This window comes from Geotrypetes seraphini, chromosome 6, assembly GCF_902459505.1.
Source record: "Geotrypetes seraphini chromosome 6, aGeoSer1.1, whole genome shotgun sequence".
In the NCBI taxonomy this organism is placed as follows: domain Eukaryota; kingdom Metazoa; phylum Chordata; class Amphibia; order Gymnophiona; family Dermophiidae; genus Geotrypetes; species Geotrypetes seraphini.
Genome location: NC_047089.1, coordinates 180,826,623 through 180,848,915, shown reverse-complemented (window position 1 = coordinate 180,848,915; position 22,293 = coordinate 180,826,623). Strand labels below are relative to the sequence as shown.

Below are 22,293 nucleotides of genomic sequence, written 5' to 3'. Positions count from 1 at the left end.
GTTGGTCCACCAACGGAGCGAGCGTCTCAAGGAAGGAGTCACAGTTATAGGGGAGGAGACTGGGTCCCGGATCCTGACGCCACTGGGAGGCCAAGGTCCACTGAGGAAGCCTCAGGTGCAAACGGGCGAACGGAGTGACATGGACCGTCGACGCCATGTGGCCGAGCAGAACCATCATGCGCTGCGCCGAAACTGAGGGCAGCAACGAAACCTGGCGACTCAATCGAAGCAGGACCTCCAACCGTGGCGGGGGGAGGAACGAACGGAGCTGAACCGTGTCCAGCACGGCCCCGATAAACTGAAGGGATTGAGTCGGGCACAACTGAGACTTGGGGAAGTTCACTTCGAACCCCAGACGTTGAAGGAAGATGATAGTCTGTCGGGTCGCTGAAATAACCCCTTCCTTGGAGGACGCCTTGATCAGCCAATCGTCCAGGTAGGGAAACACCTGCAGCCCCCGAGATCTCAGGGCTGCCGCGACCACCACCATACACTTCGTGAAGACTCGAGAGGACGAAGCCAGTCCAAAGGGGAGGACCCGATACTGGAGGTGCAACTCCCCCACCTGGAACCTGAGGAACTTGCGGAAGGCAGGATGCACCGGAACATGAGTATATGCTTCCTTCAGGTCCAGGGAGCACATCCAGTCCCCCGATTCTAACAGAGGGTACAGGACTGGAAGGGATAACATACGGAACTTCTCCCGGACAAGGAACTTGTTGAGCCTCCGGAGGTCCAGAATGGGGCGTAAGTCCCCTGTCTTCTTCGGGACCAAAAAGTAACGGGAGTAAAAACCCCGTCCCCTTTGGTTCGGGGACACGGGCTCCACCGCCCGAAGGCTCAACAAGGACCTGGCTTCCGACAGGAGAAGAGGAAGCAGGTCTCGACAGCCAGGAGAAGCCCCCGGCGGATGTTCTGGCGGCATGGCTAAGAAGTTTAGCGAGTAACCCTCGGAGATGATCCGGAGCACCCAAGCGTCCGACGTGATCTCGGCCCAGGCTGGAAGAAAGGCCTGCAATCGGCCCCCGATAGGAAGGGGGTCCTTTGACAGTGCGGAGGGGGCCCGCCCCCAACCGCGCATCACGTCAAAAAGACGGAGCCGGTTTAGACGCCCCTTGCGCCTGAGGCTTTGGTTGGGACTCTCTGCCCTGCTGAGGGAGACGCCGGGGCGGAGGCCTCGAGAAAGCCGGCGTCGACTTCTGCGGGTATCGCCGCGGAGGAGGTCTAAACGGCTTCTGCGGCGGGGCCCGGGGTTTAGGACGGACCAATGAGGCGATAGAGCGCTCATGTTCAGACAAGCGTTTGGTCGCCGCCTCCAAGGACTCATCGAACAACTCGGAGCCCACACATGGAAGATTGGCCAGACGTTCTTGCAAGTTCGGGTCCATATCCAGGGTACGAAGCCATGCGAGACGGCGCATCGCCACCGCAAAGGCTGATACACGAGAGGCCAACTCAAACGCATCGTAAACTGCGTGAAAAAGGTAGAGACGCAGCTGAGACAAATTGGCCATAAAGGTACCAAAATCCCCCTTGTGGGAATCCGGCATGACCCCATAATACCTGGGCAACGCCTTCACCATCTGCCTTAAATAGGATGAGAAGGTGAATGCATAATTAAGGACCCTGGCAGCCATCATGGAGTTGGAATAGAGGCGACGACCAAACTTGTCCAGGGTCTGTCCCTCCCGCCCAGGGGGGACCGCAGCAGAGACCCTAGAAGGCTGAGACTTCTTCAACACCGACTCCACCAGCAACGACTGGTGGGACAGCTGTGCTTTGTCGAAGCCTTTGCAAGGGACCGTACGGTACTTCGACTCCATCTTTGATGGAACCGCTGTGACTGTAAGAGGGGAGTCCAAGTTTCTCAGGAAGGTCTGATGTAGAACCCTGTTGATAGGCAGATGAGGAGTCTCCCTTGGTGGAGAGGGCAAATCCTGCTCCTCCAAAAATTCCTTCGTGTATTGAGAGCCTGACATAAGGTCAAGGTCCAAAGCCCTCCCCAGCTCAAGCACAAATCTGGAAAAGGAGGAGGGCTTCAAAGGCGGAGAGGGAGATCGAGAAGCCCGCATCGCCAAAAAAGAAGGGGAAGCCTCACGGGAGTAACGAGGCTCCTTACCGGTGCCAGACCCCGAACCCCAAGAAGCCGCACCCAGCGACCTCGACGGGGTCGGGGACCGCCCATGCCCCGAGGAACCCCTGCGGGAAGTCCCCGGGATATGAGGCACCGAGGCACGCCCCTTCCGTCTCGGCGAAGAGTCCCTCGAAAACTCCACCTCAGAGGAATGGAAAAGCCTCGGATTATCGAGGCAGAGCTCGGAGACCCGCAGGGTCTCAGCCTCGGTCAGCGAGGAGCAACCGCGGCGTCGAGGAGAGCCCCGTTGACGTTTGGGCTTCCTCGGCCGATGCTTCGCCCGAGGCCGACCCGAGGGAGGAGCCCCGGGAGGACCTCGACGAGGAAGAAGAGGAAGAGATCCTCCGAACCCTCCGCACCTTGTCCCGAGGCCGCACGCTCCGCTCAGGCTGGTCAACCGAGGTCGAGGGCAAGGTCGGGGTTGAGGCCGAAACCACCCCGGAGGCCGAAGTCGAGGGTACCGAGGCCGCCGAAGCCGGGGCTGACGAGGCCGAAGACGGCTGGAGGTGCGCGAGGGCACCGGACAGTTCCGAGGCAATGAGCGCACGGAGCAAGTCTTGAAAGACGGGAACCCCCATCATAGTCGGCAGATCCTGGGCCGGCGGGTGCTCCCTCGAGGGCGACCTCGGTCTCGAGTATTCCCGCGGGGCACCCGACTTCGACGCTCGGGGCGGGGCCGAGGACGGCCCACCCGCCCCCGTCGATGAGCCCGAGGATGGCTTCTTCGAGGCTGGAAGAGAAGAAGGAAGTGAGGACTTACCCACCGTCGACTTCGGGGTCGAGGACGCCGGCCTCGACGAAGCAGGCTGTCGGGGCGAGGTCGAGGGAGTCGAGGCCGAGGTCAAGGCCGAAGCCGAGGCCGACGTCGAGGCCTTCCCCGCCGCGGGGTCGACAGCGAAGAGCTCCGCCATCCGAGCGCGACGGCGGCGGAGAGCTCTCGGCTGAAAAGTAGAGCACCGAGTGCAGGAGTCGGTCGGGTGCTCAGGACCCAGACAAAGTAAGCACCACCGGTGGGGATCGGTGATGGAAAGCAGCCGATCGCACCGGGTGCACTTTTTAAAACCCGTCAAGGGACGGGACATGGGCCCAAAAACCGGCTGGGAACGAACGAGGTCCCGCGGCCGCGGCTACCGGGAGCCCCCATAGCCGAACGAAAAAGGTTATTATTTATTTATTTTTATTTTACGAAAAAAGACACACGAACAAAATAAAAACACAAATTAAGCACAGCGACCGAGAAAAAACCACTCAGCCGCGGTGTCAGAAGGCAAATTAGAAGAGCACAAATTCCACAGGGCTTCTGGCTCCGCGGAAAAAACTGAACTGAGGACCACGAGGTGGGGATGCGCCCTCTAGTGGGCAAGAAGGCATGCAAATGCGTGGTGCAGCATAGCAAACTTGAAACTTCAATCAAGTTTGCTTGAAAAGCTGTCCGCGCTGGGGCTCCGTAGATGACGTCACCCACATGTGAGAATATCATGCCTGCTTGTCCTGGGATAATTCCAAATATGGTGCTCAAATTTGTATGCAAAATTTATTTGCATAATGAGATAATTTGTAATAACTAGATGCAAAGAAATCAATTATTTGTACTAATTAATAACAATTTGGATTTATGAGTGTATCTTGATAGTTGCTATTCTATAAAGATATGCATGGGTGGGCCAGGGGTGTTTGCTTAAGATACGTACACTAGTATAGAATTCAAGGGGATCCATGCCTAATATATGGGCAGAGATTTACACCAGGTTTCAGCTAGTGTAAATTGTTGCGCCTAAAATTAGGCGCAGATCTTGGCGCTATGTACTGTTCTTAACTTGGATCACAGTTTATAGAACAGTGCTCAACGCATAATTTTTGGGTACCCAAATTTGGGTGCTATTTACTGAATCTAGTTCTAAGTGTGGAAACGTCAGCCTGTCGGAGCCCTACCCATGCCCTTCCCCTGTGAACACCCCCTGAGAATTAAGTACTAAGCCATTTCCTTTCAGTGTGCTCACAGAAGCTCAATGAGGTCCTGCGGTTCTTTGCTGTTACTGCTGATGCTGCTTCAGGTCATGGCAAGGGCGATGTGACCACAGCAGTGCAAGGAGGTATGCCAGCTGACAGGTGAAGAATGGAGATCAAAGCTATAGAACTCGGGATGGGGGAGTTGGCTCAGGATATTTCAGACTGGGCCATGCTTGGTGAGAGGAAGGAGGCGAATTGAGGCCATAAAGAGCAAGACTATTGCAACCGAGGAAATAGGAGACAATGTTAAACAAGGGAGGGCAGAGAGACAGAGGGCATGCTCGACATAGAGGGCATAGGGAGGAGTGAAAAAGAGAGAGAAGATATGCAAAGATGGGGTGAGAGCAGGACCGTCCTCATGCAATATACCACCCATTGCATCACAGGGCAGACAATGGACAGGAGTCAATTTTGGAGCCCCCCACCCTCCTTGCACTCTATATAGCTGCATCACCTACACTTAGCTGGATGGGGTAAGGAACAGAACAGAGTTCATGAAAGATCAGGGAAATAAAGTTGGCGAAGGAGAAAGTGATGGACAGTTGGAGGGATAGGATGAGGGAAAGAAAACTATGGGTGGGTGCTGTACAAAACAATGAAATTAAGGATTGGTTGGCAAGAAGTGAATCTGAATAGTAGAAAGTAAATGGGGGGAAGCATGGAAGGAAAAGATCAATGTTTGCTATGAATGTGGAGGAGAGAAAATTGGCAAATAGGACAAGAGATCCTGGAAATATTGACAATAAAAGATGGACACAAGACAGCAGAAAACAAAGCCTGGGACCAACACAATTAGAAAATTAAAATGGCTAAACAAAGGTAGAAAGAGAGTTTTATTTTCAATTTTATCATTGGAATGTCAATTTTTGCAATGTATATCTGCTATCTTATATTTTGCATATGTACCCCTTAGAGGGGGAAATATTTCTAACTTTCTGGTGTACTTAAAGCAAGAGTCTGGATTCTTGGGGGTTTAGCTAATTTTTGTCTCTTATATTACCATTTTCTAGTTTGTGATCACTTAATTTTGGTTTGGTGAAGTGTATGTGTGTTCAAACCTGAATATTGGAGTTTCAGGCCCTGATGCTTTAAACTCACTGTGCCTTTAACAATCGACGTTAAACCAGATCTTAGAGGTTTAGTGTTGAAGTATTTTACCTACCGATGTACATAATGGCTCACTGCGGTCTTTTCCGTGCTTCATAGCAGCCTCCGACTCTGCTGTGTAAATGTAGTAAAACGAAGTCATTAATATTAAAATTAGAACTCCGAGTGATGTTTTGACATCGCCTGTTGGTGCACAAAATGAAGCACTGACTTTTAACGCTCCAAAATTATCAGCTGGTCCGGGGGTGCCGGTAGCGATATAAACACGGCTCAGGCACGTGTGTTGAAGGTACATCTGAGTCGCATGCATCAAAGCTTAGGTTGCCCATTGCATGCAAGGTAGAAGTTCAGCATATGTGGAGGGGGGGGCCCAACTGCATGAGGGGAGCACTTTTCCCGTCAAAGCAGTGTAAAAAAATTGTTTTCATATTTTGCCCCTCCCCTTATGACATATGCCTATGATTGATGCTCATGCACCCATTCATGCCTCCTTCTGTGGACTATTGTGCGCATGTATCAGTCGCTTTCTCCGACAACTGATTAGATGGGATTTCCATGGGCCTCCGCAAACCTCATTTGCATGCAAAGTTCTTTGAGCATCGATCGTCATTTTCAAATCGGACAATTTACTGCCGCTACAATGAATGTAAGGATTTTACCGGCGATTTTAGAGCATCCATGCCTCAGTTTAAGTATGTGTAGTATTCTGGCTTGTTAAGTTTTTCCAATAGATGTACTGATGACCTAGGACCCCTTGATATGTGAGTTTTGGAAGTTAGTATTGTAAGGGTAGATTTACCGCTGGTCTTGGGTGACTTTTTTTTTAAGGATTGTATTTCACAGTATGCCTGGTACTCAGAGGATTTATGTTGCTGTTACTAAAATGACACTAGATTCAGACTTTTTTGTATGATAAGATTTATAGGGAAATGAAAGCCTGTTGATGTTTTTAACAGTTCCTTATATCATTCTACTGAATAACTGTGAAATGTTATCTAAACTAGCATACATAAGGCACTTCTCATTGGTGTCACCCTCTTTGTTACTCCCTGGATAATGCAAAAAATTATTTTTCTCCTCCCTTGGAGAAATTCCTCCCTATGTCCATACACTAACTCAGAGGAAATGACTTGCCCTCAGAATGACCTAAATTTCTTCATCATAACCACTCAACGTTTCACATATCCCCATTCTTCCCTACTTATCTGTTCCCTTCATATCCATACATCATACACACCCTCCCTCCCCCAATGCATTATCATCCTGCCTTACTCCCAACCTCTAAACATGTCTAAAATATAGAGAAAACTTCCTCCAATTCCTAAAGTACTTATGCCCACCAACTTTAATTGCACAGCTCACTGCAGTCTCTTCCCACAATTGGTACTGCTGTACTTTAAAGCTTCCTTCTTTTCTTGTTGGTGTTTGGTATGCTGAATTGTCTTTTCAAAGAGGTTTTTGAATCCATCTGCCTCCACTGCTTGCCAGGCCTCCTCTACAGTTTTCACATTCTAACTGTCAAGTTATTGTGAATTGTCTCATACCTTTGAAAATTGTCTCATACGGCCTCCACTCTATATCCTTTCAGAGAACCAAAGAAAAACAACTATCATGGTTTTGTCTTTTTCACTGAAAAACAATTTGTTTAGGCTTTATACCGTGGATATCTATCTGAAAAACTCTTTGGCCTCCAGTCTCAATCTTTGGGATGGTTAACTCTTGGCATCCCTGAGGGTCACTAACAGAGCAGGGATCTGAACTCAGGAAGCAAGCCCTCCTTATACTACAGAAATAAGCAGCTGCTAAAATGGGAGGCCTCCTGCCTTCTCACCAGGATCCTTGGTCAAAGATCTGCTGTACGGATGTGAGGAAATGAGGATAACAAGAGAGGAAGCATCACTGCAAAAAGAGAGATATGTAATCCCAGCAGGCCTGATACACCTAGAGCCCAGATGCCAGAGACATGAGGTTGGCCCAACCATTAGACAGACTAGGCAATTGCCTAGGGGAACATCTGCAGTCAAAGCAAAGCAATAGTCCTGACAGCAACACAAACCCAAAAGAACCATCTACATATATTTTACTTGCAAAAATTTTAAATATTTAGAAGTATGATGTTCAGTTAAGAGTTTGTATAGAATTGTTGATCATGATTGCAAAGCTAAGGATCTGAAATTTAACTGAGGGGGCTGTAAGACTGAAGGTTTACCTAGGATGCCTAGTGCTCTTGCACTAGCCCTGCAGAAACAGCAACAATCCCCGAAGGCTTGTACTCTCAGAGAGGAGTGGCCAACAGAGAAATAATCTCTGCAAGGCTGGTACAATAAGTACTCCTGGAGCAGAGTTGTCTACTCAGACTGAATGTTTTCTTACCAGCTCATAGCCCCCAAGATTCTCCACAGCCTGGTGTATCCTCCAGAGATTAACTGAAGACAAAAGGAAAAGCTAGAGTCAGGGTTAACAGACTTCAGTGTCTAGTGGGGCAAATAACAATGTATTAATTCCTGTCTCTTCTAGGGACATCTCCAAGAAACATCAACATTAAAAGGATTCATCTGTTTCAAATCTTCCCTTTTCAGTGTCTATTTTTACTGTTAGCTGGCTTTTGACAGAGCATTGCTGCAAGGGAGCTCCACTGCGGAAGTCCCAGCTGGTACAGGCGGGGCATTTCAGTGAAGACACTCATGTGTAGCCTCAGCAGGCACAGACACGGTACAATTGGGAGGACACTCAGCCCATCAAAGACCTTCACAATAAGAAGTACAGGAAGGGAGATGAAAGGTTGTCCAAAGTTGAGAAGCTATCTCTATGGAGGAAGCCAGGAGATTCCTGGCAGTGAAGAGTTTTATGAAAAGGTGACATACATACTTTGTTTGAAGCCAAGATGTGGGATCCTCTCAATGGGTGTATTTTGCTCCTTCATAAACTTGTAGAGATTGACGAGGAAAGTCTGTTCCTCTTGTCTTTCATGGTCCAACTGCTTGTCCTCTGCCTCTTTCTTGGAGGGCCTCTTCTCCAACCCAGAGCTACTTGACAGGGACCCCTGGGGAGAGAGAAAATTGGCGAGAAGTGTGTCTAGTATCCATCCTTAACATGGAATTTATCTCCTCTCACCAAGAACTGATGCCTCAAGCTTCAGAACAGAAACAACCAGTGCAAAGCGCACAAGGGAAAGATACTATCAGTCAGATCACCCTCAGAGAGTAGAGGGCAGGGATAACTCCAGCCATCTGTACATTTCGCTCAGAGAATGCAAGACAAAACAGCCCATGTCACCAACGTGCACATAATAGAGACAAGCTCAGTTAATACTATTGATCAGAATTGGCTCCATGCCAAATGACTGAGGCACTCGTTACCCTTCTTTCCTTATAGCAAACATCTATCTTCTAATTTTAATTGTTTATTTTTCTCCGTATACAGTATAATGCTCTTAAGCACAGCCAGTGGGTTCTGCATATATGCACCATTTTGCACTTACATGGCTCCAGTGGTTGTGTGGGCTTGAAGAAGATTTGGGTATTGGGTCCAGGCCATAGTCAAAGAGCAGCAGACTGTGTGGGTTAATCACATGGAGCACATAATTGAGATGACTCAGTTGGTCTGTACAGGTTAGCTGGGATTGACAGTATTAGCATTAAGCTGCAAAGCATGAACACTGGCACCAGTTGACTGCAGTCAGTTGCTAAGTGGGGGTCACACAATTCTCATATCTCCAAAAATGTTTTAAGAATTTTTTCTAGTTTATATATATATTTGTGATTTGCTTTTCCAAGATACTCCATAAAATCCACGTTAGTGAAAAAGTTTGGAGAGCTGTAGCAGGTGCAGGTCTGGAGGAGATAATGGGGAAAGCAAGATTTTGTAGATAGGGCTTCGAGAATCTTTGTAGTGAAATACTGGGTGCTGAAAAGAAATGAAGATTGCAGGTAAGGAGCAAATGAAAAGCCAGCAGTTCCACAGTGAATGGAGAAACCAAAACCTACGACTGGGAAAGATGTTCTTGATGCAGGCTTTTATTTGGTCTGTTTAGAAAATATTGAATCAATCCCCATATGCATGAGGTGAAGGGGACCCAAAACACATCTTCCCTCAGGTAAGGAACAGGAGGGAGAAAAGATAATGGAGGAGGATTATGGATGAAGGATTGTGGGGGTCTGATATTCCTCTGGTCATTTTTGAAGTCATGCAGGATAATCCTATTTTGGTGGCAGGGAAAGAGAATTGCAGTGTGAAAGAATGAAGGAGATGATGGTAAAGAAAATTAAGTAAATAAATTTACATCATGACTTCTTCACTCCATCCAAATTCTGTGTTTGGGAACTCCCATGTGCCTTGCTTTGTAAATTTTGCCTCAAGGAGGCTATCAAACTGCCTCTAGCAAACGGGCAAGACTTGCACCTGGTCTTGTCAGTAAATTTCTAAAGAAAATAATTTGAAGACGAGTTACTGTACGTAGATAAACAACTTCAAAACTTGTTCTCTAAGGCAGTGTTTCTCAACTTCTTCAAGCCAAATACATCCTAAATCTAATAAATATCAACTGAGTACCCCTGCCCCAGATCCGCACAAGCTCCGCTCCTAACCTCTCCCCCTCATAATAATTATAATATAATTTCTTCCATCCATTTTTCATAAACACACAATATAATCTTATTAATATATAATGGTAACCACAAAATTAAAAAAAAACCACAAAGCACACTGTACGCAGGGAAAATGTTATCATTTATATTATTTTTTTTTTCAGAGAGGTCAAGGCAGATGATTTTAAAATATGCAATGTCACCGTAGTAACACTATAGAAAAATAGACAAATATAGTGCAAAATATAGACAGCAGATATAAATTCTCAAAACTGACACATTTTGATCACTAAATTGAAAATTAAATCATTTTTCCTACCTTTGTTGTCTGGTGATTTCATGAGTCTCTGGTTGCACTTCCTTCTTACTGTGCATTCAATATTTCTTTCTTTCTGCCTCCTGCATGTTTCCTCTCCTCCAGACCTCATTCCATTCCCCAACCAACATCTCTCTCCATGAGTCCAACTTTTCTTCCTCTCTCCTCCACCCTCATTGGCAACATGTCTCCCTCTCTCTCTCTCTCTCTCACTGTCCTTCTCTCATTCCCTCCCTTGCTGCAAAGGGAGTGGGGAAAGAGAGAGAGAGATCCAAGGTGCCTCTCTCCCACTCTCTCTACTGCCACATCCAACATTTCTCCTTCTTTTCCACCAGTCTAATATCTCTTTCTCTTTGTCTCCTGCATGCTTCCTCTCCTCCAGTCCTCATTCCCTCCCCCAACCAACATCTCTCTCTCCCCCTCCATGAGTTCAACTTTTTACTCTCTGCCCTCTCCCCCTTCCCCTGAGTGTGACATTTCTCCTTCCCTCCTTTCTGCTCTCCCCATCCATCTATCTCTCTCCATGAGTCCAACACTTTCTGCCTCCTGCACACTCTGGACCTCATTCCCTTTCCCAATAACATCTCTCTCTGTCCCTCCATGAGTACAACTTTCCCTCCTCTCTCCTCCACCCCTATTGGCAACAAGTTTCCTCTCTCTGTCCATCTGCTTGAGAGATCCAGACATCTCTCCTACCCCCTCTACTGTCACATCCAACATTTCTCCCTCTCTCATCCCCAAGATCATGTGCAGGATTTTTCATCACTGTGCACCAGCCCCATGCCCAACATTTTTCCTTCTATCACCCCTCTCCAACACAATGCCACATCTCTCCCTCCATCACTATGTCCAACATTCCTCCCCCTTGCAATTCCCTTCAATCTGTCCCTTGTTTCCTCTCTACCACCATATCCAACATTTCTCCCTTTCAACCTTCTCTACCCCATGCATCTCTCTTTCCTCTATAACCAATTTTCTTCTTTCTTCCTTTCCCTGTGTGCCACCATCTTTGCCTCTCACCACACTCATACCCAACAATTCACTCTTTCTATTCCCTCTCTCCTGTGTATGCCCTCTTCCTCCCTCCCTTCTATGTACCATGTTCATGCCCCCCTCCCCCTCCCTGCACGTAAGTAGCTGCCCATTCGCAGAAGCCACCACTGCCTCCAGGGAACCTGCCTTCCTGCCCGCCCCTGCCATTGCTGAGGATCCCTCCCCTCCCTGCCCACCCTCAGAACCTGACCTAGTTCTTGTTCAAGCCTCACTCTCTCCTTCAGTCTTCAGCAGCACTCCTTGCAGGAACAACACACTGCACATGGCTGACCCACAAGTGATTCACACACTGCACATGGCTGACCTATATGATTTCCCTCAGATGTCAACTCTGACATCAGAAAAGTTTCCAGGTCAGCTACTTACATGCAGCATGGAAATCGCTGCCTGCACCGTCCCTGCAAGGAGTGCCACTCAAGACTGAAGGAGTGAGTGTGGCTCGAACAAGAACTGGGTTGGCTTCGGGGTGGGGGGGGGGAGGCAGGCAGGCAGGCGGGCAGGAAGGCAAGATCCCCGGCAGCAGCAGTTTCTACGGACGGGCAGGAATATCCTCCATGGTGGTCAGGCTGCAAACCACCAAGTGGCCCATGTACCCCTAAAGGTACAAGTACCGCTCTAAGGGCCTAAGGTTTTTCTTCCTTTCTGTATCTATAGTGAAAATCCTTAATAAATCTCAAAGTGGTACTGTATTAAAGTCACTCTGCTCTGTCTGTTACCTGTTCCTGTAGGTCTCTGTAACAAGCTTCCTCCTGAGTAGTGGAATTTGGTGCGGCAGTCTCTTGCATGGAGTTTCCACTATCCAGAGCCTCCATAGAATCATAGGGGGGCTGCTTCTGACACCTCCCTTTGGGATGTGAACCTGAGAACAAGAAAACAGATGGACCTATAAGTTCATCACCTCACATTCTGAGGTGGTTTCACATTGCTGTAACATCAGGTTTTGTCTTTCATTATAGCCCGTGAATATATCTTGTCATGTTCTCTGGTATTATATCCTGTGAATACATAATATAATTTAATTTATTTGGTTGTTAGAGATGTGTAGCCCCATTTTAGGAAAGATGTAGAAGAATTAAGATGTCCAGGTTAGGACTTCTCCAGTTTCAGAATTTTATAACAAAATCTGCTGATGTAGAAGCTGTTCTGAATAATGAGAAATGGACATTTTGACCTGGATTCTATGAACAGTGAAGGTATCAGCAGCCACCTAAGAAACGGCCGCTAATCGTGTGTCAATCATGTACCGGCGCAGTATGTAGGATTGCGGCTAGTTTTTGTTTTTAACAGAGGCGCTTTACATATAGGCCAGCATTTTAAAGGCCTACATTTAAGGTGCTGGTCTCGTGCCTACAGAGGCGCATAAAGATGCCTAAGGCCATTTCTGGCGCAAACCATGCCCCTGCCGGCCTTAGGCATCCCTATGCGCCTCCACAGACGTGAGATCGGTGCCTTAGAATGGCACCTTAAATTCTGTATAGAAAGTGCCCGGGGGATCCAAGATGCCGTCAAGGTCAGACGCCAGGCGCAGAGCTCTCCACTAGTGCCGTTCTTTTGACCCTCTTCCCCTTTACTTTTTGCTTGTGTACTGCTTGATGCTGGTTTTTGCTTCCAGTGTTCTTGATTTTCTTTCGGGTGCTGTGCTGCGCTGCTGGATCAGGTGTGAGACTGGTACCCTAGTGGACATGGGGAAGAGGAAGAGAGCTTTGCGGCCGACTCTTCCAGTGACCGGGACCTCCAAGAACTTGACAAATATGACACTGGATGGGAGAATTGCCCCCGACTTTGGGAGGAACGCCAAACTCAGTGGCGAACCTCAGTGATGATCGGATTTCCCTTAGCCCAATCCAGGGGTGAGTTCATCTCAACCCGGAAGGAGGAGCCCTGAAGAGAAAGTGGCAGTCAGTTCACCCAAGAGAAGGATTTAGTGCTGAGCCTCCGGAGGAGCAATGGGAGGAGAAGTAAAGGAGTAAAAAGTCCATGCTGGAGCCCAGACACCAGCATTCAAATCAGAGGCTAGTAAGAAGCCAACTTCTGTAAGTAACAGCGAACATTTTGGTGAGTTGATTAAGCCTGCAGTAGTAAACTTAGAGGAACTGAGGAGAGCTATTGTAGTCATGGACTCCAACCTCAAAAAGGCAATGACTATGGTATGAGCTGATTGTGCCTCTGTCAGCTCTCAGGTAGTTGTCCATGAGAAAATGCTAAAAGAACAAAGTGAGAATATGAAAAGACATAAAGAACAGATTAATCAAATAAAAATTTTAGAAAAGGAGATTGTTAAAGAAAGATCCTTTATTTAAAAAAACAACAACCAAAAAACCCCCTAAAAAAATGGAATATATGGAAAATAAGCAGAGAAGAAATAACTTAAGGTTGATAAATTTTCCTAAATACCTCTAGTCCAAATGGTTCGGAAATACCTGAAGGAAATTTTACCACCTATTACTGGGCTCAGTATATATCTTTGGGGAAGAAACAGGATAGTTCAACTCCTATTGAAGTAGTAGCAACAGAAAAAGGTAGAATGAACCTAACAAACCTTTTGGAGGACTCTCTAGAAGTAATAATGAAAGAGCTACTCTCATAGTGGCATTTGCCCTGGAATTTGACAGAGATTTAATTTTTTGAATTTACTTTAGACATATGAATGATATATTTTTTGGTTCGACAATTCTAGTTTTTCCAGATATATCTCAAATGATACAGAAGAGGAGAAAAGATTTTCTGCTTTATCCTTATTTTAAAATTTCCTGCAAAATGTTGCATTTCACTACAAGGAGAAAACGTTCTATTTTTTGAACCAAAACAATTGTTGGAATTTATTCTAGCCAAAGAAGGTGGGGGAGTGATGATTGGTCCGATAGCTCTTCCTGCAGTTTAATGTGCCGGCTGTTGTGGTTTGTTTGGGGGGGGGTTCTCTTTCTTATTGGTCTCCCAGTGGTGTCCTTAAGATTGATATATATTGCTTAATTTGTTAATTCTATACTTGGATACCTCCTATTGTGGACTAAATAATGAATTATTATTTCTTCTAGCCTCTGAATTACTGGAATAAGCAATGCTGGGTGTATATTTAGTGGGATTTTCATTTCAAATCTGTATTCAAGTATTGTTTTGCTTGTTTAAACTCTGAAAAGTTAATAAAAAGAAAAAAAAAAACAAAAACAAGCCCCCTGATTGGTCTATTAGGTGGCGGTACCGCCACCTAACTGCAGCATGTACTGTACAGAATTTTGACCTTTATGTGCCGAGTGCAGGCAGCATGAACAATTTTAGAAAAATAATTGTACAGAATATCAACACATAACCAGTTATCTTTGCAATCTTGGAAACAGAACTGGTTCAAAGAGCAACCAAGATGATAAAGGGAATGGAACTCCTCTCATATCAGGAAAGACTAAAAAGGTTAGGGCTCTTCAGCTTGGAAGAGAGACAGCTGAGGGGAGATATGATTGGAAGTCTACAAAATCCTGAGTGGTGTAGAATGGGTATAAGTGGATTGATATTTTACTCCATCAAAAATTACGAAGACTAGGAGACACTTGATGAAGTTACAAGGAAATACTTTTAAAACCAACACGAGGAAATATTTTTTCACTCAAATGTTTTAACTGTTTTTTGTAACCCGCCTTGGATAAGGGCGGAATATAAATAAACCATAAGCTGAATTTTATTATTGTGTATACATATAATGAATAAAGTGAAAATCAAAATTCAAATAAAAAATAAAAATAGAGATCTCATTTCTTGCAGGTTTACTTAAAGTTGTCCCTCCCTCAATTAATCTCACCTAGGGTTACCAGACGTCTGGGAAAACCCGGACAAGTCCTCTTTTTAGAGGACTATCTGGGTGCCCGGATGGATTTTCCAAAATCCGGTAGTTTGTATGGGTTTTGGAAAGCCCCAACCTCCCGGCCGCGTCTGGAGTGCCTCGCGGATAATGTCACAAGCATCTGCGCATGCTCGGAGACCCTCCTGATGTGACCCAGAGGTCAGAAAACAAGGATGAGGCTTTGCGGAAACAGGGCTAGAGGTGGAATGGGGCATGACTAGGGGTGGAATGGGACGAGACCATGTTGTCTGGGTTCTCCAGACAAAAATCTGGTAACCCTAATCTCACCTACAATCCATCTGGTTTATTTCTTTATTGGTTTTGTCTGTATGTCTTGTCTGTCGTAACCTGACAATGAACTCCAAGAGGCAATGACTGTCTCTTACATGTTTCTGTATGGTGCTGGTAATGCTATATAAGATATTAATGAGAATTACATGTCAGGAATACATCTCATCACAGCCGCGTAAAAACTTTGGACTTTCTTTGCATGAACATCTGTGTTTTCTGTTGTGGGTTCAATGCAGGGCTGATGAGTTCCACCTCTTGTACTCCCCTCTTCCTCCACAGCCCTCACAATGCTGAAGCCTGCACTGCTGCCTCTCTGCAGTTATTTGTTGGAGACAGGGCAGGAGTAAAGCATAGGGTAGGATTGAGGATGACGGGTAGTGGGTTTTTCTCTTTCAAAAAAGTTGGCAATCCTAGAAACCCTCCACTTCCCCTACTGATGTTTGGTCTTAATTTTATAGTTAGCCTTCTGCCTTTTGGGGTGAGATTAAGAAATTACCTTTAGGCCAGTTTAAAGTACACTTCTCCCTCCATATTCGCAGGGGTTAGGGGCAGAGCCAGCCCGTGAATAGGGAAAAATCGCGAATAACTTTTAGCTGGCTCTGACCCACCCCCGGACTTTACCTGATAGTCTAGCAGTGAAGCGGGGCAGAAGCAATCTTCCTACACTCCTGCCCTGTGCAGAGCCGTGCTGATGAGTTCCTGTGGTTTCACGAGACAATAGGAACTCCCTGTTGTAGTCTCATGAGACCACGGGAACTCACAGCACAGCTCTGCACCTGGCAGGAGTGGAGGTAGATCGCTCCTGCCTCGTATCACCGCTAGACCACCAGGTAAGGTCCATGCTCCAATCGCCCCCACACCACCTCCAATCGCCCCCATGCCACCTCTGATCGCTCCCCCGCTGCCTCTGATCACCTCCCTCCAAGTCCCGGGGCTGTTTTTTCTCCGGGGGGGGGGGGGGGCTTAGAGAAATAACCCGCAGATAATCGAAGACTATGAACATGGAGGGGGAAGTGTATTTCAATTGTCATATCTCTGTTCTTAAGATTTTCCAAGAGAGAAATTAGGCTCTTTTTGAGGGCATATCTAACAGGGAATGGGACATATTTGAGATCAATTGTAATCTATGTTTATGTTTATTAAAATTTGATATCCCACTAAATCTTTCACAAGTTCTCAGCGGATTACATAAAACACTAATTACATCTTAAAATTACATTTAAATGAAAATAAAAAATAAAATAAAAGGAACTCCATTATGTAAGACCTAAACTCATTCACATTCAAGATACATTCATAATCTAAATTAATACTCATAATCCAATCTCATACTCATCATCCTATCTCACTCACATACACACAAAAAAAATTATAAATATATGTTGGTTGCCCTTCACCCTTCAAATTAATGAATATGTTCATTTGGAGTTGAATCAACTCAGAAAGCCTCTTGAAAGAAATACGTTTTCAGTAATTTTTTTAAATACCTTATAATTTAGTTCGATATGGATGTCTTGTGGAAGTTGATTCCATTGACTATGGGCTAAATAGAAAAACACTTTATTGCATGTTGATTCCCATTTTGTCCTATGTACTGATGGGATAACTAATTTATTATCTTTTAAGGATCTTAATGTCCGACCTGGTGTATAAGGGATAGTCAATGATTGTAAGTAACGGTTCAGAAGTATGTAACGCCTTGTATGTTAAACGCAATACTTTGAACCCAATTCTGTAACTTACCGGTTACCAATGGTATTGTAGATAAAGGGGAGTGACTATCAAACTTACTTGTATGCCCCAACAACTTAAGTGCCGCATTCTGTAAAGTTTGCAGACGCCTTAGATGAAATTTTGATTTTCCTTCATAAACAATATTACAATAATCCAATCTTGATACAAAAAAACACATGGATTAATGTATGATAATCCTTATTCTCAAACAGCCGTCTAATAGTTCTTAGAGATCTCAAAGTATAGAAGCCTTTTTTTTATGACAGACGATTCTTAATCTGAAAAAGTTAGTTGCATATCCACGATTACACGTAGATATTTAAATTTTTCTACATGTGGAATATTTATTCCATCTAGCTTCAGCGTCAGATTTGGTGCTGGAATATGGACAGTTAGCCAACAAGAGTAGCTTTTACCAAAATTCACTATTAGTCTATGATCCGTGAGCCATGTCTTAATTTTTGCAAGATATATTTGAAGATCATTCAATGATCTAGAAATTGGGTCAATCTTTAACAGTAGAATATCGTCAGCATAGCAAAAAACTTTCACTCCACATTCCTCTATTAATAGCAACAAAGGTGCCAGAAAAATATTAAATAGAATGGGAGACAGTGCTGATCCTTGTGGTAGAATAACAGGGCTTGAAGGGATTTAAAGAAAATCATTTCATCAATTCTTTGTAATATCTCATTACCCAACCCTGTACCTGAAGATACAAGAAATTCTGCCTTAAAGGCTAGGAAAGGTACAAGGCATCCTGCCTTGGAAGTCTTTTGCAGTTCATCCATACCATGATTTTCTGTTTCATATGGTTACAAGCTTCACAATACAGATGAACTGTTTTCATCTCTGAGTTTGTCAATATTACAGAGAAAACAGATATTAATAGTTAAATCATCACTTCCTGTTTATGTCTGTGTGCCAACCGCATAAGTAGTTTGTTTTTAAATTCAAGTTGTGGGGAACCCAAATTCTGCTCTGACTTTATGTGCATTTTAATAGGGGCAGGATTTAGGTCGGACCAAATCTGGCATGAAAAGTGATATATAGATATAGTTTGCTTATCAATGTAATGTTATAGGACCATATACTGTACAGTGGCTGAAAATTATGCCCCCACAATTGAAACATGTGAGCAAAAATCCAAATCCCCTTTTATAATTTAATGGAACTTAAGATCTTTACCATCATATGATTGTGGCCATCAGGAGCAAATCGCAAAACATTTAAAAATCTAGCGCTGAATTTATACTGTAAATATAAAGGAGAAATTAGAGATTTATTCAGCTAGTCTAGGGCAATCAGCTAGCTTCAAATTCTCAGCTACTCTCTTGGTAACATGACTCATTTGAAAGTCATACACATCCAGGGTGGGTGGGGGGGAGGGCGGATTGGAATGTATTTTTTTTTTCAATTTCTCATTTTGAGTGTAGTTTTTTGTTATAATTATGGAGGGGGGGGTGATATATCTTTTTGTCATAGATTGTAATTGTATTTGTATTTAAGTACTTTTATAGAGTTATATGATTGTATTATATTGTGCACTTACTTATGGCTTTAAAATGAATAAAGTAATAATAATTTAAAAAAAGTTCTTGGTGCCGTTTAGATGTCAGTAGAATCAATGTTGTACTAACTAGATGATGTTAGAAAGGAATGCCAATAAATTCAACAATAGGTTCGACTGAGCTTGGCTTTGAGAGCATAAGCCCCCTTCATCAGGAACTTTTACTATTGTAATTGAAAATGAAAAATTAGTCATGTTGAGCACGGCACACACTGTCGTTGCTGCAGCTTTCTGTTAGTGGTAAAACGAGAAACCCTGAAGCTAAAAACCCACCAGTCAGATTTCCAATAACATCATAGTGAATAACTTTATTGAGGCAGACACCTCAAACAAAACAACAAGGGCTCTAATTCAAAATTTAAAATGGAATTCAGATTTCACACCACCAGACATGAACATCAAATTATGAGATGAAGGTAGGTTCAAATAACAAGAAAAATGGCTTTATAAGGGCATCCAATCATGGATTACAAACAAAGAAACAAGAAAACAAAGCTTCTAATTCAAATAATGGTATTCCATTCCACAAAGTCATTCAGTCCCTTTGGTGTGATAGAATCTAGTTCAAAAACCCAGTGCTGCCCTACAAAAAAAGCAGTATACAAGTCCAAATCCCTTTCCCTATATGGCAGTGTAGTGGCCTCACACTTTCCACCATAAATGTAATAGTTAGAATGGCTTATGGGTCTGGTTCTCCTCTCTATGATTCATTAGTCCACCCACCTGGCTACTTAAAACACCTATGTGATGCTCTACAAGCCTTTCCTATACCAAGTAATGCTGTTCTAGAGAGAGGTATGTACACTTTCATTCAGATTTTTGTGGGGTGGTAGGGGGTCAGTCACCACTGGGGAAGTTTGAATACTGGGGGAGTTTGGGTACTTTTCTGGCACTTGGATCCTTCTAAAAACAGGTCTACCTGAAAATGTCTAAGTTTTGTCCAGGACATCCTGTAAAACATTTGATTATAGCTGCAAGATGTCTAAGTCTGAACCTGCCCATAGCTCACCAAACACCTGCCCATAGTACACTTTCCAATACGCCCCTTTTCACTCTGGATGCACAGTGGCTAATAAGTCCTACTAGACGTCCAGAAAAATGGTTTTAAAAATCAGCCCTTGGATGTCCCAGCGATCAAGATGTCTAAGTGCTGACTTAGGCGCTTTTTTGGACGTTTTAAAGTTTTCATCATGAATTTCACAGCTTCCACAGCAGATTTACTTTTAGCAGGGCTGCAAGAAGAACAAAATGATACATAACTCTCAAAGAGAGCTTTAACTAAGTAGATTAGGTGGGGGAAAAAATGCACCTATCCTACCAATAGATTTTGCATAAAACTAATGGCAAGAACCTTAATAGAATTTTCTAAAGGGAAGACAACCTTTGACTCGCTGTTAGGTTTACTCCTATTTTGTAGTTTTTTGTTTGCTTTATACAGGTCTCTGGTATTCCTTTAAATACCGTATATCCTCAAATATAAACAGAGATTTGGGGGCCAAAAATATGGTCCCAAAATGGGGGGTATCGGCTTATATTCGGGTCATTGCCCAGCTGCCTCCCTCCCAGATTTGTTGCAGGCCTCCACCAGGCTGAGACAGGAAAAATCCCTCCTGACCCGGCCGACTCTGCCAATTTTTTTTACCTCCTTCCGCATATCTTTTTGAATCCCTGATGGTCCAGTGGTGTACCGGGCAGCAGTGAGCTTTCCACGCTCCTGCCCTGAGCCCCTCCCTGAATGGCCGTCTTGTGTTCTGGCAGCCTAGTGATGTACAGGGCATGAGAGAGCTTTCCTCGCTCCTGCCCAGCACTGAGCTGCTCGCTGAATGGCTGCCCCGAGTACTCATGGTATTCGTGAGAACTTGCAGAAGCCATTCAGCAAGCGGATCAGCGTCGGGCAGGAATGAGTAAAGCTCTCTCATGCCCAATACACCGCTGGGTCGCCAGAACTCGAGGTGTCCATTCAGGGAGGGGCTCAGCGCCGAAAGCTTGCGCCTGCCCGGTACACCACTGGACCACCAGGAATTAAAAAAGGTCCGCGGGGGGAGGCAAAAGAAATTGGCAGAGTCGGCCAGGACTGGAGATGGAAGGGATCCCTCCTGTTCCGGCCCACCATGCCATATGGCGGACCCGGTGGAGGCCTGCAGGACATTGGGAGACAGGGGGGGACAGGGGACAGGATAGGTAGGGGGGGACTGGGTGCAAAGCCTGGCAGAGAGGGAGGGGTGTGACCCTGGCAGGGAGGGAGGGAAGGTGGACAGGTGGCAGGGAGTGAGGGGGCTAAATGCGGAGCCTGGCAGGGGAGGGAGGGAGGGAGGGGGGGCAGGGCACAGATCCTGGAAGGGCACATGAATATTAAACCCCCCTCTTATATTCGAGTCAACCTTTTCTCCTCCTTTTTTTGGGGGGGAAAGGGCACCTCGTCTTGGATCGACTTATATTCGAGTGTAAAGGTTTCTTAATCAATTAAACTGACATTGTAAAACAGGGAGACAAGACATTTTTTAGATATATTAATGATAGGAAGAAGTGCAAAAGTGGCATTCCAAGACTCAAAGGTAAGGGGAAGAATATGTAGAAGCTGATAAAGAAAAGGCTGAATTGCTTAACAAATATTTCCATTCTGTGTTCACAGCTGAAGTATCAGGAGCGAGACTGCAGAAGAAAAATGTGAATAGGGATGGAGGAGTAATAGACCCTGATCGATTTTCAGAGGGTTGTGTTCATGAGGAGCTAGCTAAAATACAGGTAGACAAAGCGATGGAGCCGGATGGTGTACATCCGAGGGTGCTGAAGGACTTAGGGAAGTTCTGGTAGCTCCGCTGACTGAGTCTCTAGAGTCGGGAGTGGTACCGGAGGACTGAAGAAGGGCAGATGTGGTCCCTCTCCACAAAAGTGGAAGTAAGGAAGAAGTAGGGAATTACAGGCTGATAAGTCTGACTTCTGTGGTAAGCAAATTAATAGAAATGCTTTTAAAACAGAGAATGGTCAAGTTTCTGGAATCCTGTGGATTACAGGACTGGAGGCAACATGGATTCACTAGAAGTAGGTCTTGTCAGACAAATCTGATCAATTTCTTTGACTGGGTGACCAGATAATTGGATAGAGGATGTGCGCTAAATGTGATGTATTTAGATTTTAGCAAAACATTTGACAGTGTTCCACACAGATGTCTAATAAATAAACTGAGTACCTTTGGGAGGGGTCCCAAAGTGACGGGCTGGGTCAGGAACTGGTTGAGTGGAATGCGACAGAGGGTAGTGATCAATGGAGATCGATCTGAGGAAAGGGATGTTACCAGTGGTGTGTCTCAAGGTTCTGTTCTTGGGCCTGTTCTTTTTAACATTTTTATAAACTATATTGCTGAAGGGTTGTCGGGTAAGATTTGCCTCTTTGCGGATGATACCAAAATCTGCAATAGAGTAGACATGCTAGATGGTGTGAATAACATGAAGAAAGACCCGGCGAAGCTTGAAGAATGGTTTGAAATTTGGTAGCTAAAATTTAATGCTAAGAAATGCAAGGTCATGCATTTGGGCTGCAAAAAACAGAGGTAACGGTGCAGTTTAGGGGGTGAAGAACTTATGTACACGACGGAAGAACGGGACTTGGGAGTGATTGTATGTGATGATCTTAAGGTGGCCAAACAGGTTGAAAAGGTGA

The 22,293-nt window shown here is 45.0% G+C and overlaps 1 protein-coding gene across 3 annotated transcripts in view; it reads right to left on the bottom strand.

Annotated features, from left to right (window-relative positions):
* ARID5A (AT-rich interaction domain 5A) overlaps positions 1-22,293 on the bottom strand; it is a 49,875-nt gene that overhangs the window by 14,259 nt on the left and 13,323 nt on the right. For 2 of the 3 annotated variants that reach the window (XM_033949599.1, XM_033949600.1), the window contains exons 2-4: positions 11,923-12,065; positions 8,120-8,294; positions 7,625-7,677 (exon numbers count right to left, since the gene is read on the bottom strand). In XM_033949599.1, coding sequence (XP_033805490.1) covers positions 7,625-7,677; positions 8,120-8,294; positions 11,923-12,065 — 371 coding nt within the window. The remainder of the gene's footprint in view (positions 1-7,624; positions 7,678-8,119; positions 8,295-11,922; positions 12,066-22,293) is intronic. The other variant, XM_033949601.1, reaches the window with a different exon arrangement.